Raw genomic sequence first — 17,954 nt, forward strand, 5'->3', positions numbered from 1 at the left:
AATCCACACAAAGTTTGGGCATAGAAATGAGATTAAATCTGAAATTTGGTACATATAGCACTTTGTTTAGACTCAGTTTGGGTGAGAGGACCACTCGTCCTTCATGAGTGGCTTGAACACAAGAACCATTGCGAAGGTTAATAGGTGGAAACTTGGTAGGGGTCAAATATTCGATATTGGCAATACAGTTGGTTATATGGTCTGTGGCACCCGTATCGATAATCCAAGACTGGGTGGAGGCTACACAAGAAATTGGGTTAAGAATATTAGTTGCAAGGTTGGCCTTTGGCTTGACATTACCTTGGCTAGGTTTTGACATGAATTTGATGAATTTCTTGAACATGTCAACGTTCAATTGATCTTGGCTAGAGGTTGGATTCTTTGCTTCTCAAGGCGTGTTAATGGCAGCATTAGCACTCAACCTTGATTGGTTACCAAGAGCATTCTTTTCAGGAAACCCAACTATGAAGTATCATTTGGCTTTGACATGCCCTTGTTTTTCGTAATGATCACACCAAACTCGTGTCCTAGCTTTTCCTTTGGGTTGTCATTCCTTCAGCTGGTCGTATTGTTGTGATACAGCGGCTGCAACGGATTTGGTAATGGGCACGACATTCATTTCTCGGTGTCGTTCTTCTTGGATCAATAATGAATATATATCAAAAGTATTTGACTTCAAACGTGACCATAGCTATCATTGAGTCCCATCAGGAATTGTATGAGTTGGTTCTAGTGTTGGTATTGGAGGATGACCTTCATTGCTCTACACGAGCATGGAGGTAATGACATATATGTAGCAAGTTCATCCCACAATCCTTTGTTTTTTGTATAGTATATTGTTATAAAAGACTGATTTTGCTTGCAACCAATGATTTGTTGTTGGATTTGATAGATGCATGGAGCATTAGACTGAAAAAAATGATCATTTAATTCGGCCATACCTCAAACATTGTGCTAGCATAGATGACATTGGAGGATAAATCATTGTGCAGTGAATTTAAAATCCATGATTGCACCATGTTGTAGCAGCGCTCCCATGCGGCTACGAGAGACTGGGGAGCCTCCGGTTTAGGGATCGAGCCATCAACGAAGCCAATCTTATTCTTTACGATGAGAGCCATTGTCATGGCTTTTTGCCACATGACATAGTTCACTCCTGTTAAATATTGGGATATGAGCATCATACTTTGATTATCCGAGTAATGAATGTGGTATGGGTTTTCCATACTTTCTTGCCTCGGTTTTGAAACTTTGTTGTTCTCTTGAGAACTTTCAGTTTCTTCCATTGACATGTTGTTGGATCACCGTGGCTCTGATACGAGGTTACGATTTGCAAGTGACACCACATTGCGATTTATAAGTGACACCTCAACACGATTTGCAAACCAGCTTTGGTACCGTGTCATGATTTACATGTTTTGATTGCTAGGGTTGTAACAATTTGTGACCAACACCATATCAACATAGAATACAAGGTGGTTCGGTGGATATGACATACTTTCACGAAGAAAGCACTAACAATTATTATTTCTCTTGTTTTTCTCAAGGAAGAGAGCACCCATGTAAATACACAATGTCATGAACCTGATAAGAATCAAGAAGATAACCGAAAAGAAAAAGGAAAGAGGCACACCCTACCATACATATCGATATCCTGTCATACATTTGGATATCCTTGAAGCTTGATTGTAGGAAAGAATCAGGCTGGATAACCGTAACAAATGGGATTCGGTTGTAACTAAATCAAATGACCCACGTCTGACACGAGTTATCCTCATTTGCTGTTAGCAGTGGATTTTCACAAAGGGCAGGGGGCAGCACGTTTTGATTTGAAGACATGCATCAGATCTGATAGTGGTTGAAGATATTCATGCAAGCAGTATGATTTAGAGAGATGGTTAGATAGAAATAATAGGGTTTTCACCGGAGCAAAGACGCCAGTGGAATACGCGTGCATCACACCACAGAAAATATCATTGAAAAGACTTTTTTGGCATCTTTTTTATTCTGCTTCTCCAAGGCTTTTGTCACATTAAAAAGCAAGCAAGAGGTTCAAATAATGGTTAAGGTTTGTAGCAAGGATTCTTTCTATGATTTTACTCCATCACCTTCAAACATGACCAATTAAGGGTTTGCATTAGCTTTGTGATGTCCAAACTAGTAGCATAGGCGTTTCTCTCATGCTCCCTCATCAAATTAGTGTTCGAGAGCCAAAATGGACTAAAATGGAGAATGTGAACTCCAAGTAATATGCTTGGAAGGACCTCAAGATGTACTTAATCTACAATTGTTCTCTTGACCAATAGGATGAGTAAGCATCATCTAATGTAAGCACCTTCCTTTCCTAAGTGATATTTCATCAATTAAAATCTTCTATGTAATTCTTTTCATCTTAAGAATGAATTCATAACCTTTTTTTCTCAAAAAAAATGAAAAAGACGAGCAAGGACGCATTTAGATATTTTCCTTACAAGAATTAAATGGGAACTCATGTGAACTGGTTGTAACCAACAGTGAATCATATCTCAAATCTCATTCTTGGGGAAAGCTCGACCAGATAAAATCCCATCTTATTTTTGAAAATGTTGTTTTTCCTAAAAAAAATCAGGAAAGTATTATTATATACTAAAATAGCAAGAAAGAGTATACAAAACATGCAAAATTTTAAAAGTAGCATGTTTTTACCAGCAATTTAAAATATCATGTCAAATTCATGATATTTTCAAATTCATGATGTAGTTAGAATGTGATGACAATTTTTTTTGTTGTTATGATTTCAGTGACTGCTTCGGGGCATCCAATAATAACCATTGAGAAGATGATTGATCTTGTAATATAATAGCTTGTTTTCCCTTAATTTTTACCTGTTGCTTTACTTTTGGGTCTGGTCAAGATAAAATTAAAGCAGTCGATGCGGGCTCTCATTTGATATATTCGGTCCTAACAACTTGGACCAAGATTTGGATTCAAATTGGATCTATACATGACAAGACACCTGAGGCACGATTCAGACTTGAACTTAGATCTATGAATGGACCAACCATTATATTAGAGGCAGATTCAGACTTATTATGTATATCTCTGAACCAAAACTTTTTTTTATATATAAGGCCGTATCTAACCTGAACATGGATCCAATATTTTCCATCTGACATCTGTCGAACATGTCGACTTAATTTAAGACGCTACGCCTGAATCAACGCACAAAAACTTTTCTTTTGAAGAAAAAAAAATCAGGTGCAAAATCGTGCTTCTGTCTAGGTTTTTTTCTACATCTGGTTCCTGGTCTGGTCTCAACTAACTAGGCCTGTCAATTTGATAGGTCTGACCCAATCCCAACCCAGATCAGATCTGATAGCACCTGCATTCAAACTAACTGTTGATGGGTATGGTCTCAACCCTAAACTGTAAACTCTAAACTGAGACCATTAGTTGGTGTCACTATTGTATAGCAACAGACGTTAGAGCTGTCATCACTAAAACATCTAGCGACAGTAACTGACTGTTACTATTGTGTAGATTTATTGATGGTAATTTCTGTAGCTATTAGCAGTCACCTTTAGAGACAAGTTTGACTGGCACAAGATCTCTTTATTCAATAGTGACGGTTTACACTGTCACTAAAAATTCCATTAAAGAAGATCATTAGTGACAGCTTAAGCAGTCACTAATAGACATGCTAATAAATATATAAAATATTACCTTTATATATATATATATATATATATATATATATATAAAATCTGTGGGTGTTTAATTATAAACATAAATATGAATATATTAATATAAATGTGTAAAATCAAAACTAAGATAGAAAAAGCACAAGAGCAATGGATTTTTCCAACTGGTAAACAGTGTGTGCAATCCCAAAAATCATCATCCGTGTAAGAAAGAATGAAACCAAACAAGTCCTTAAAATCCATCCGCATGGAAACTAAACATAAAGTTTACCAAATCTTAATAATGTCATGAAGTTGTATTATTGATATCCAATGTTGAAATACCACATTCAAAGCAACTGCTTTATTTTGCACTCTGACACCACATATCACCAAAGAAAAGTCTCAATTATTCATACACAATTTACCAGCAACTTCTGGTTGAAAAACATTTCCATGTTTTTCTCAAAAAAAAAAAAACATTTCTATGTTAGGAACTCCAAACAGTAAGAGGAATCCTATTTTCCATAATTTTCACACCACAGTCCACATCTTTCAATTCTTAAATCCCACTGCGTCAGGGCGATCGGGTTAACTCTTCCAATGCAACCTTCACACATTCACACAATATTCATAACCTTCAGAGAGCAATCAAAATAGTGTAGATTGTGCAAGCATAAAATTGTCCACACTATTTTAAGTAGGACATTGAAACAACTCAACCCAAATCAAGTAGATAAAAACAAGCAGTTGGTATTGTATCCAGATATCCTATTTTTACTTTGCACCCATATCCATCAAGTAGATAAAAACATGTGCATTCTTCAACCTCGGATCACACAGTGGCATAGTATGTGTTGTTAATCACAGCCTTCTATGCTAAGTCAGATGAGAGAAACTACCATTATTTTCCTTTTTGGCAATTTGTGTGCATGCTGCTAACTATATGTTTTTCATATCAATTAAAAAGTGAAATTACATTATGAAAAAATACTTGAAAAGCAGATAATTATCACAGCATAACAGATTGAAGTTCAAAACATCAATTTAATCACTTTTAACTTTCAAGAATGTAAAACTTCAATGGCAACATAAAACTTGGCATGAATACACCAAGTGGAGGGATTCAACAGTGGACACCAGAAACAGACAACCCATTTATTCAGAATTTTTGTGAAGAGTAATATAGTAAAAGGAAAAATGAAACTACTATGCAAAAATCTATTCAGAATTTTATTTATGCAGGTAAAGGCTGAGAAAAATTACTATTAGAGTCTAAAGATACTAGAAGCAGCGTTGTTGAGTTAGCGGCTTAGTATAACATCAAAATGCTTGTGATAGAAGCAGACATTATGCCAGTTGTTTAAGTACATGATTGATGAGAGTATAAGGAATCATATGCTTACCTCAATGCATGGATTGACTCGTCATGTTAGAGAAACTAAAAAAATGCCTCATTTCAATCGCATGTAGGTAAAATATAGCCTGATGCCAATGTCTTAAACATGGTCCTTTTGAATGTAACATTTTAATCAAGGCATGAAGCTTACGTGTTTACCTCTTACGTTTTTTGTTACGGCATGCCTCTTATGTGTTTTCGTCATGCATTTCATGGTTTTAATGCATAATGTGAAAATGTAAAAATTTTATTCCAACTATTTGCAGGAGTGCATCAGATCATTATACGTAAATTCAAATGGAAAAACAACAACTACTTCAAATGGAAAAACAACTACTTTAAACAATCAAGCTATTTAAGCTCAGACAAAACAGAAAGCAAATCATTATACGTAAATTCTCTGTTCTCTGCTCAACCAAAATACCAGGATTGGTAGAAGTCACACATGACTTAAGAGGCAGCTCTGTTCAGTGCTTCATCCACTTGAAAGAGACCCAAGCTAAACTCCATATTGATCGAGCAAGTTTGACTCACTAACATAAAATTCTTCATCCATGTCAGAAAGAATGAAGTGAAACAAAGCCCCCTTTTGAACCCTTAGGTCTTCACGCACAGCACACTTGGAAGTTTTTGAAGAATTATTGGTTTCACTAAAACAATCAAGATATATGGCCTAAAGGCATGCTTTTTAAAACTTGATCAAGAACCCATCTGCATGGAAACTGAACCATAAAGTTGACCAAATCTTCACGATGTCATAAACTGCATGTTTGATATCCAACTCCATATGGGTCCATCCATTTACAAAGAATTAAAGTTGAAGCTGCAAGTGTGTTCTGAAAGCCATTAAGAGAATTTTATATGAACAATGGTAATGATAAGAGTGTTTCCCTTGTGATTGAGGTCCACTTAGCTAAGGGAGAGGGTTGAAAGTTCAGAGGCACCAGACTCGTGGTTGAACCCCAGAAGGCATGCTTATGACTTAACCAAGAGTACAATTGTGGGCGAATTTCACTCTTAAACTTTATCATCTAGTGTTCACCTCTAATTGATTGGTGTGTGAAATTATATAAAAAGAAGAAAGCACTCTCCATTTATTCTAATTCCTATTTGAGGGCATTCTAATTCCTAAGGTCCAAGAACAAAAGAAAAATTAAAGAGGTACTTCTTGGCAAGTAAACTCAAATAGTGTGACCATAACAATGCTTTTGCCCATTGAAATAAGTCTTTAAGAAGTAACATTGAGAACAAACAGAACCCCAACAAGTTAACAGGATGCTTGTACATGTAGAATATCTGTTCATTCAGCATTAGGCAGGGGATTAAACACCCAACCATGTCAAATTCCTTTTTAAAAATTGCACAAAAAATAACCCACAGGGAGAAAAAACTAGACATGCTTACTACAACAGCCAGAGATATGATTACCAAGCATCTCTACCACTTGATTGCAATATGCAAAGGAGTGTAAGGCTTCCAAAGAACAAAAAGACATCCAAATAAAATACATATTGCTGGAAAATGTTAACAACAAAGTACGGACTCTAAGATCAATAGGATGAACCACAATTGTTCAATAAGATGATAAAAAAAGGTAGCAACAAATATACCTGCACCTGAGACGACTCCTAGATACAGATGCCCACAAAGAGCTGAACATTTGAGAAGATTAAATCAATAAAGGCAAAAAATATTGTCTGACAGAAAAGTGTAACTTAACAAATTTCACAAAGCTTAAATGTCAATTTTGTGATGCAAAAAGCAGAATTTCAAACAACAAAAGATTTCTATAATCACGAGTAAACATTTAGACAACACAATAGCAAATACAATGAAGCTTAAAAAGTCAATGAGCTAAAAAGACCCAAAATTTCATGATTGAAATAAATCATCTTTTTATGTAGAAACCACCCGATCCAATGTGCAATTCCTAATGAATGAACCAGCTGAACACATTATGGGGTTAGATTGATTTGACAAAACTCGCACCTATGAATTTCTATTAGTACAGTAAAGTGCAGCAAATATGATATATATATATATATATATCTGTGTGTGTGTGTAAATCTTTGGAAAATCTCAAGACAATCTTGGCATTTAACAAAGTAAAAGGTAGAAAATGTTTTAAAGAAAAAGGGGCAGTGATTATGAATATATTTAGAAAAATAAAAAACAAGATGGTAGGCAAGTTTTGAAAATATAATTTAATATCATAAGTTAACACTATCTTTTTTTGGGTGAAATTTGAAGATATTAGAATATTTTACCTTTTAAAATTAGTTTTTCACTTTAATGCATTAATATTGCAATATTTTCAAAATAAAAATATTGGCAATATATTAATATAACCATATGTGGTATCACAATATGTAATGGCCTGATTTTTAATCTCCTTGAATCAGATTACAAATGAAGAAGGTTCACGTGCCATTTTGCATAGCCTGGAAGTCTTAAAGTTCATGCTCCTAACAATTGAAAATCATATCCACTTTTTTATTTGAGTACAAAATCCCTCAAAAACAAGATAATATTGTTGATCATGCAACTATAGAGCAACTCATCGTGCATGTATAGAAACTGAAAAGGGGAAACACTTTTGATCATGTCTGAAGGATTTCTATATACTCATTTATAGAAAGAATGAAAATTTAAACAGATTTGAAAAGACATGTCATTCATTTATTTCCATAAATTGCCATATCAATCTCGGATATTCTTCTGCCTCCATAATATCAGGAAATTATGAAAAACAAAAATAAGATAAAATCTCCACGTGAGAAAAAGAAAGATAAACAAAGGAAAGGAAGGACATTCTCTGCAAATTCATAAGCAACAAACACTGCATTTCTGCACTCAGGCTTAGTCACCACCAAAACTAAAAAAAAAAAACTTCAACCAATTTATAAAAATGCTAAGAAACTAACAAGGAATACGTAGTTACAACTTGAAAGATGAGTTAAACACATCCTTGAAGATCATGAGAAAGAGGAAGTTGAACACTACCAACCATGATTTTCTATAAATATTCTTACAAAAAAAAAGGGGAAAACAAAAAGGAGCGACAATGCCTCACAGTTAAACGAAAAATGAAGAGAAAAAAAAAAGAAAGAGAGAAGAAGAAAAAAAAGGGGAGAAAGAAAAACACTCATGTTCAGCATGTCCTGATCTGTTTGCATTTTAGATGACCACGATGGCAGCATGAGCAAAAACGCTCACGTTCATCCTGTCCTGATCTGCTTCCTGAAAAAGGTGGGCACGTGCCCATCCTGACCCAAAAATTTCCACAATAGGGTTCGGGTCAGGGTGAGCAGTTGACCCACCCAATAGTGTGGGCAGTGCCCACCCTAACTAGGGGTGTCAACGGGTCGGGATTGACCCCGACCAAACACTATAGGCTCAGGGTATGGACCTCTAACAGTGATCCGATTTTAGAATTTTCGAATTTTTTTGGCTGAAAGTAAACACAAGATTCCAACTAAGACAACAAAAACACAAGTGGCTTCCACTAAGTTATCACAATCAATTATGCTTTTATTTGAAAATAAGATGTATTTGTGTTTTGATTACCCGAACAAACAAAAAAGATTTTGCAAATTTAAAAATTAGAAAAACATTATATGTAGTTAATTAAGCTATAAAATATGAACCTAAAGAGGTTAATATTGCTGCCAACGGGGCTCGGCTTGACTGGCAGGAGTAGTTAGTGCAACGTCACCATGTGTTGGGACGTTGCAAGTTCGAACCCCAGGCGGTATGGTAGTATAACTTGTAGGGGTCTGCCTAACCCCAATTTTTTTTGTCAAAAAAGTAAAAAAGAGAGGTTAATATTGCTTACTAGAAAATCAGTTACGGCCTCCTCTGCTTGTTCTATAACGGGGAATCATATTGAAATAATTCCAAGAATGGTTGGAGTTCCTGCTTTGTTTTGTCATCCCCCCATATCAACGCATTCCACCATTGTTCGTCTACTATAATGGACTTTAGGTTAGGTGGTAATTGTCCATCTTTAAACCAAAGGAAGTTTTGAAGCTTTGGACATCCTACAACAACAATTTCCTCCAAGCTAGGTAAGTTGAGAACTGCCATCCCCTTGCAAATTTTCTCCAATGATGACAACCCAAAGAGTCTTAATTTTATCAATTTGAGAAAGTTCATCGTGATGCTAATTTCCTTGGTGTGAAATATCACCTCCAATGCTTCACAATTCTGAACATCCAACTCTTCCAAAGCTCCAAATGATTTTTCATCTCTAAGAACTAGAGGAATGTTGAGCAATTTAGGACAATCACAAACTCTAACTTCCCTTATGCAAGGCAATGACAAGGATGACGTGGTTGCAGTTTCATCACCTACATGAAATATCTCTTTCAATGCTTCACACCTCTCAACATCCAACCCTTCTAAAGCTCCAAATGATTTTTCATCACCAAGAACTACAGCAATGTTGAGCAGTTTAGGACAATCCAAAACTCTAACTTCCCTTATGCAAGGCAAGGACAAGGATGAGTTGGTTGCAGTCTCATCACCGACATGAAATATCTCTTCCAATGCTTCACACCTCAAAACATTCAACTCTTCCAAAGCTCTAAATGATTTTTCATCTCCAAGAACTACGACAATGTTGACCAGTTTAGGACAATCCCAAACTCCAACTTTTCTGATGTAAGGCAAGGACAAGGATGACGTGGTTGTAGTTTCATCACCGACATGAAATATCTCTTCCAATGCTTCACAACTCCCAACATACAACTCTTCCAAAGCTCCAAATGATTTTTCATCTCTAAGAACTACAGCAATGTTGACCAGTTTAGGACAATTGCAAACATTAACTTCCCTTATGCAAGGAAAGGACAAGGATGACGTGGTTGCAGTCTCATCACCCACACGAAATATCTCTTCCAATGCTTCACACAAGTAAACATGCAACTCTTCCAAAGCTCCAAATGATTTTTCATCTCCAAAAACTACAGCAATGTTGAGCAGTTTAGGACAATCCCAAACTTTAACTTTTCTTATGCAAGGAAAAAATAAGGATGGCGTGGTTGCAGTCTCATCACCGACATGAAATATCTCTTCCAATGCTTCACAACCTTGAACTTCCAACTCTTCAAAAGCTTTAAATGATTTTTCATCTCCAAGAACTACAACAATGTTGACCAGTTTAGGACAATAATAAACAACAACTTTCCTTATGCAAGGAAAAAACAAGGATGACGTGGTTGCGGTCTCATCACCAACATGAAATATCTCTTCCAATGCTTCACAGCCATGAACTTCCAACTCTTCCAAAGCTCCAAATGATTTTTCATCTCCAAGAACTACAGCAATGTTGAGCAGTTTAGGACAATAGCAAACATCAACTTTTCTTATGCAAGGAAAAAACAAGGATGACGTGGTTGCAGTCTCATCACCGACATGAAATATCTCTTCCAATGCTTCACAGCCATGAACTTCCAACTCTTCCAAAGATCCAAATGATTTTTCATCTCCAAGAACTACAGCAATGTTGAGCAGTTTAGGACAATAGCAAACATCAACTTTTCTTATGCAAGGAAAAAACAAGGATGACGTGGTTGCAGTCTCATCACCGACATGAAATATCTCTTCCAATGCTTCACAATTGTGAACTTTCAACTCTTCCAAAGCTCCAAATGATTTTTCATCTCCAAGAACTACAGCAATGTTGAGCAGTTTAGGACAATAGCAAACATCAACTTTTCTTATGCAAGGAAAAAACAAGGATGACGTGGTTGCAGTCTCATCACCGACATGAAATATCTCTTCCAATGCTTCACACCACCCAACATCCAACTCTTCCAAAGCTCCAAATGATTTTTCATCTCCAAGAACTACAGCAACGTTGAGCAATTTAGGACAATAGCAAACATCAACTTTTCTTATGCAAGGAAAAAACAAGGATGACGTGGTTGCAGTCTCATCACCGACATGAAATATCTCTTCCAATGCTTCACAGTTGTGAACTTCCAACTCTTCCAAAGCTCCAAATGATTTTTCATCTCCAAGAACTACAGCAATGTTGAGCAGTTTAGGACAATAGCAAACATCAACTTTTCTTATGCAAGGAAAAGACAAGGATGACGTGGTTGCAGTCTCATCACCGACATGAAATAGCTCTTCCAATGCTTCACACCACCCAACATCCAACTCTTCCAAAGCTCCAAATGATTTTTCATCTCCAAGAACTACAGCAATGTTGAGGAGTTTAGGACAATAGCAAACATCAACTTTTCTTATGCAAGGAAAAAACAAGGATGACGTGGTTGCTGTCTCATCACCGACATGAAATATCTCTTCCAATGCTTCACAGTTGTGAACTTCCAACTCTTCCAAAGCTCCAAATGATTTTTCATCTCCAAGAACTACAGCAATGTTGAGCAGTTTAGGACAATAGCAAACATCAACTTTTCTTATGCAAGGAAAAAACAAGGATGACGTGGTTGCAGTCTCATCACCTTCATAAAATATCTCTTCCAATGCTTCACACCACCCAACATCCAACTCTTCCAAAGCTCGAAATGATTTTTTAGCTCCAAGAACTACAGCAATGTTGAGCAGTTTAGGACAATAGCAAACATCAACTTTTCTTATGCAAGGAAAAAACAAGGATGACGTGGTTGCAGTCTCATCACCCACATGAAATATCTCTTCCAATGCTTCACAGTTGTGAACTTTCAACTCTTCCAAAGCTCCAAATGATTTTTCATCTCCAAGAACTACAGCAATGTTGAGCAGTTTAGGACAATAGCAAACATCAACTTTTCTTATGCAAGGAAAAAACAAGGATGACGTGGTTGCTGTCTCATCACCGACATGAAATATCTCTTCCAATGCTTCACAGTTGTGAACTTCCAACTCTTCCAAAGCTCCAAATGATTTTTCATCTCCAAGAACTACAACAATGTTGAGCAGTTTAGGACAATAGCAAACATCAACTTTTCTTATGCAAGGAAAAAACAAGGATGACATGGTTGCAGTCTCATCACCTTCATAAAATATCTCTTCCAATGCTTCACACCACCCAACATCCAACTCTTCCAAAGCTCGAAATGATTTTTTAGCTCCAAGAACTACAGCAATGTTGAGCAGTTTAGGACAATAGCAAACATCAACTTTTCTTATGCAAGGAAAAAACAAGGATGACGTGGTTACAGTCTCATCACCCACATGAAATATCTCTTCCAATGCTTCACAGTTGTGAACTTTCAACTCTTCCAAAGCTCCAAATGATTTTTCATCTCCAAGAACTACAGCAATGTTGAGCAGTTTAGGACAATAGCAAACATCAACTTTTCTTATGCAAGGAAAAAACAAGGATGACGTGGTTGCTGTCTCATCACCGACATGAAATATCTCTTCCAATGCTTCACAGTTGTGAACTTCCAACTCTTCCAAAGCTCGAAATGATTTTTCATCTCCAAGAACTACAACAATGTTGAGCAGTTTAGGACAATAGCAAACATCAACTTTTCTTATGCAAGGAAAAAACAAGGATGACGTGGTTGCAGTCTCATCACCGACATGAAATAGCTCTTCCAATGCTTCACACCACCCAACATCCAACTCTTCCAAAGCTCCAAATGATTTTTCATCTCCAAGAACTACAGCAATGTTGAGGAGTTTAGGACAATAGCAGACATCAACTTTTCTTATGCAAGGAAAAAACAAGGATGACGTGGTTGCTGTCTCATCACCGACATGAAATATCTCTTCCAATGCTTCACAATTGTGAACTTCCAACTCTTCCAAAGCTCCAAATGATTTTTCATCTCCAAGAACTACAGCAATGTTGAGCAGTTTAGGACAATAGCAAACATCAACTTTTCTTATGCAAGGAAAAAACAAGGATGACGTGGTTGCAGTCTCATCACCTTCATAAAATATCTCTTCCAATGCTTCACACCACCCAACATCCAACTCTTCCAAAGCTCGAAATGATTTTTTAGCTCCAAGAACTACAGCAATGTTGAGCAGTTTAGGACAATAGCAAACATCAACTTTTCTTATGCAAGGAAAAAACAAGGATGACGTGGTTGCAGTCTCATCACCCACATGAAATATCTCTTTCAATGCTTCACAGTTGTGAACTTTCAACTCTTCCAAAGCTCCAAATGATTTTTCATCTCCAAGAACTACAGCAATGTTGAGCAGTTTAGGACAATAGCAAACATCAACTTTTTTTATGCAAGAAAAAAACAAGGATGACGTGGTTGCAGTCTCATCACCCACATGAAATATCTCTTCCAATGCTTCACACCACCCAACATCCAACTCTTCCAAAGCTCCAAATGATTTTTCATCTCCAAGAACTACAGCAACGTTGAGCAGTTTAGGACAATAGCAAACATCAACTTTTCTTATGCAAGGAAAAAATAAGGATGACGTGGTTGCAGTCTCATCACCGACATGAAATATCTCTTCCAATGCTTTACAGCTCCGAACTTCCAACTCTTCCAAAGCTCCAAATGATTTTTCATCTCCACGAACTACAACAGTGTTTAGCTGTTTAGGACAATTCCAAACTCTAACTTTCCTTATGCAAGGCAAGGATAGTGAGAAAGTAGTTGTCGTTGTCACCCATTTGCTTGTGATCTCTGATAGTAGCGGCAGTTCGGCCATAATTAATACTTGTAACTTTGGAAAGAGAGGAACAATACTTTTATCATTGTCATTATTCACTTTCTGAATAACAGTACCTTTACTGCAACCATCATTCTTGGGCTCTGGCGGAAGTTCCACATGCAAAAAAGCTTTCAGATTGGGACATTTTTCAATGTGGAGCAAACCAAGGTTACTCAATTCAGCAATTGATGGTGGGAGATACTCGATATTGATATTGTATAGTTCAAGAACACGCAGAGTATGCATGTGGGTGAAGAATTGGGAAGAAATGGCACTACCTGAAGTATTGTACATGAGAAGCATGGTAGAGATGTTGGGGAATTCTGGAATTTCGGGAAAACTACTTGATTCAAAGCGTGACAATGAGATCCTTTCAGTTGTTCTCCAGTCTTGCTTGTGAAAATCATTACCGACTCTCAAAATATATCTACCCTTTGTAATCTTTGAGGCTAAGTCCGTCATTAAATCATGCAAATATACATATAATTTTCCATCATAGTCTGTGTTTGTTTCTACAACGCAGGCATCTTTTAGTTCTTCCAGAATGCAAGTCCCAATTTCTTGTACCTTTTCCAGGCTGCAATCTTGATCAACTCCACACTCACTAAAAAGCCCATCTATCCACCATCGAGTTATTAGATCATCTCTGGTTAATTTAAGAGTTGTGCTAAATAAGGAGCAGTATAGAAAGCACTCCTTCAACTCCTTTCTCCTCAAGTTATCGTAACTAAACTGCAGTCGTGCAAAGACCTTGTCATCCATATCCATAATCCTTGATGCAGAATCCCGAAGTTCCCTCGAAGCATTCTTCCATAGTACGGTATCCTTCTTGCCTCTCATTGCCCTTGCCACAGTAACAATTGCTAGCGGTAGACCATCACACTCTCTAACGACTTGTTCAGCAAAAGGTTTGATCTGAGGCATTGAGGCAACATCACCAGCTTTGTCACAAAACAATTCCCAGGCTTCTTTATGATCAAGAGTGCTTACTTTGATCTCCTTATCGGTTTCCATTCCACGGCAAACTACATTAGATCGAGTGGTCAATAGGAGTTTGCTTCGATTTTCTCTGCTCGGATTCGGCACTCCCAACTCGGACAACTCCAATTGTTTCCACATGTCATCCAGAATCAGGAAAAACCTTTTCCCTTCCAACTTTGAGAACAAGTGCTTAGAAGAAATTGCTGTATCTAAACTTTTAAATTTGGAGATTTCTTCTTGATTTGTTTGTAGTAGCTGTTGGAAGATATCTACCTGTAGCCTATTCAAGTTAAGCGGTTCATTCGATACAGTCACAAACATGACATAGTCAAAGACACCCTTCTTGTTGACTATGTTATGTATATGCTTGGCTAGAGTGGTCTTCCCAACTCCTCCCATACCCCAAACTCCAATCCTACCGACACCATCGTCTTCAAGACACTTAATTATGCTCTCCTTTGTTTCTTCGACCGACCGACCATGCATTTCTTCAATGGGAATCTCGTTTGGTGGTGGCGGTGGGGGGGCAGGGGGAGGGATGGTCAATCCCGCGGTGAACTTTCCCTTTTCCTGGAGTTTATCAATGTCTTTAACCATCTCCAAAGCACGCTTACTCGCCCTGATACGAGACAGATAGTCGGGAAACAAACCCATCAAGCATGCCTTGTCTGGATTGGTTTCATCCACGAAACTTGTTACATCTTTTCTTTTCTTTTCAACATCTTCCAACCAGCTTTCAACCAGCGCCTTGGTTGTACTTCCATCTGACAGTCGAACTTCCAGTTCGTTTTCCACGTCTTGTCTTTGAAGGCTCAACTTATCTATTTCACCATTGAGTCGATCCAAGTTCTCGTGTAGGTGTCTGGCATATCCGATCTGACGGGTTATGGCCGTCCACAAGGTCTTAAAGATATCCCACACTGGGCTTACCACGTCCGCCATCTTTTGGAGTACTGTACTAAAAAAACAAGATCAGATCGACGGTCTACAATATCTACTCATGAGAAAGATGGATAGCGATATATTGTATTTTGCATGTAATACAATATCTTTTGGATGTCTACTCGTGGTCAGGTGATATGTCAAAACACAAATTTTTGTGTTTCCAAATCACCATTGTTCATAACCTTCAACACCACCGCTCATTGTCAATACATTGGGGCCCCACCAAAAAGTCGCTGCCGTTATTGGAGGAACATCTGATCCACCTATTGTGCCAGTTCAGTCCACCTATTGAAGAAGAAACTTCAGTCTGAATCCTGCGTCCTCGAGTCCATGAAGCATTGTGACAATGTCTGGAAGTGGATTCGGCTTATTAATTAAAGAATGGCCACAAAAAAGAAACTAGTTAAAATTATCAGGGAATGGCGATTCCATAAAGAAGCTCATTGGTTCAAAGCATAGTTGATTTTATTAAAAACATTTTTTTACTATTAAAATATTCAAAAATTATCAACGAATGGCGATTCCACAAAGAAGCTCATTGGAAAAAGTGTTGAAAAACACGTTGGTTCAAAGCATAGTTGGCTAACTCCGCAAGTCAACTCATGGCGTCCAAGTTGTCTCAGATCGGAACCTAACCGAGTTTAGAAAGTCCTATAACCGAGTTTAGAAAGTCCTATAACTGGGTGCATCTCTACAAGTATATATATATATATATATATATATATATATAGAGAGAGAGAGAGAGAGAGAGAGAGAGAGAGAGAGAGAGAACTCGGTGGATGAGATTTAGAAGCTACATTAATTTGAAAATTCAAAATATTTTTCAAAACAATAAACAAGTTTTGGTAAGTTGCATTTGGTGTTGATATTCGGTGGATGAGAATTTATTAGCATTCAAAAGAGAGAGAAAAAGAAAGGGAGAATTAAATGATAATATTTGATATTGGATCCATCATAGACCCATCCATATTTGCTTTGGTTTGTACTAAATCCGATTCACAAGACACGATCCACCCCTAGACAATTTAAGTCTGACTTAGCCCCAAAATGAAGGTATCTTAGATAATTTTGTGGAAATCCCTCCCCAAGATCATGTTTTCTCATTTCTTCTCCTTTCATATTTTTTTTAGGGTACATTCATCAGGATTGAAGATCTCCTTTTGATTGAACCACCACCTTCAATCATGAGGAACATGTTCCTCCCTTCGATCATGGCATCCACAGTTTCTTGAGATTCATGATCGCATCAACGAGGACCCATGCCCTTCACAATTTTCATAAATTAGTTAGGGAACAGATCCCAAGATCGATGCCCTAACATTGGTGGTTATTCCATGCATAGCAGTAATTATGAGTGGCTCATACCCCAAAGGATGACATAGTACAAGTGGACTCCATTCACATGTAAGAAGAGATGCGCTGGTACCACTGGTTTGAGGGGATGAATGGGACAACGGACTGGAGGTTGCTTTTAAGGGAGTTAACGATATGCTTTGGACCATCCACCTTCATGAAACTTGACATGACCCTCTCAAAGCTGAGGCTTAGTTCATTGGTAATAGGTTGGCCAAAAACTACGCTGATAGGTACTTTTATAGCTAGCCTGAAGTGGGAGATTCAGACAGAGGTGTAGGGAGGACAACTTGTTGGCCTCCAAAAGGTATTTTTATTAGGTCTTTTGTCACAGGAGAACCCACAAAGGATAACAATTAGTTGGTCATGACCAACCATGGTGACATACACCTGATAGGTCAAGAGGACCTATAATGACAATCGAGTGAGGGAAGGTTCTTTCAAGGCCCGAGTAGATAAAGTGATGGGAGACTCGCATACTTTCTAGTGAGCATATGCTAAAAAGGCAAAAGAAGGTCTTCTACTACAATTGTGATGAGGTGTGGTCGTCGGGGCATCCGACTCGCATAGTGAGGATAATAAAGAAGAGGGGGTTCAGGCTGAGCCAAAGACAAAAGATCAGGCAAACAAGACTATGAAGATTTCCTATCATGCCCTTGAAGAACTTGAGTCCCCTAGATTATGCAGGTACCAGGTGTGATGAGAAAGTTGTGTACATGTTTGTGGATTGACACGAGTCAACACATAAGTTTATTTATGCAAAGACAGCTCGCAAATCAAATTGTGCTACGATTCCACAAACACATTATGATGTGGTGGTGGGAGACAGAAGCGCGCTGAGATGCGATGCTCGCTGCATGAAGGCCTAGTTTTAAATGCAAGGTCACCGCTTTGCAGTTGACTTGTTTATACTGCCTATGAAAGGAAAATAAATGGTGCTTAGGATGCAGTGACTCTAGTAGTTAGACAGCATAGAG

The 17,954-nt window shown here is 37.6% G+C and overlaps 1 protein-coding gene across 4 annotated transcripts in view; it reads right to left on the reverse strand.

Moving 5' to 3' along the window:
- Nucleotides 1-3,951: 3,951 nt before the first annotated feature.
- The window catches only part of LOC149844156 (uncharacterized), a 28,604-nt gene continuing 14,601 nt past the window's right edge, over nt 3,952-17,954 (reverse strand). The window contains exons 2-4 of one of the 4 annotated variants that reach the window (XR_016430959.1): nt 8,894-15,974; nt 6,669-6,710; nt 3,952-4,269 (exon numbers count right to left, since the gene is read on the reverse strand). Coding sequence is in view for 3 of the 4 variants with exons in the window: in XM_090000352.1 (XP_089856478.1) it covers nt 8,926-15,621 (6,696 nt within the window). In the remaining variant the exon portion in view is untranslated. Of the gene's footprint in view, nt 4,270-6,249; nt 6,711-8,893; nt 15,991-17,954 lie in introns of those variants that run through there. The other 3 variants (XM_090000354.1, XM_090000352.1, XM_090000353.1) reach the window with 3 other exon arrangements.

The sequence above is a fragment of the Nuphar pumila genome, chromosome 3, assembly GCF_984573655.1.
Source record: "Nuphar pumila chromosome 3, dmNupPumi1.hap1.1, whole genome shotgun sequence".
Classification (NCBI taxonomy): Eukaryota; Viridiplantae; Streptophyta; class Magnoliopsida; order Nymphaeales; family Nymphaeaceae; genus Nuphar; species Nuphar pumila.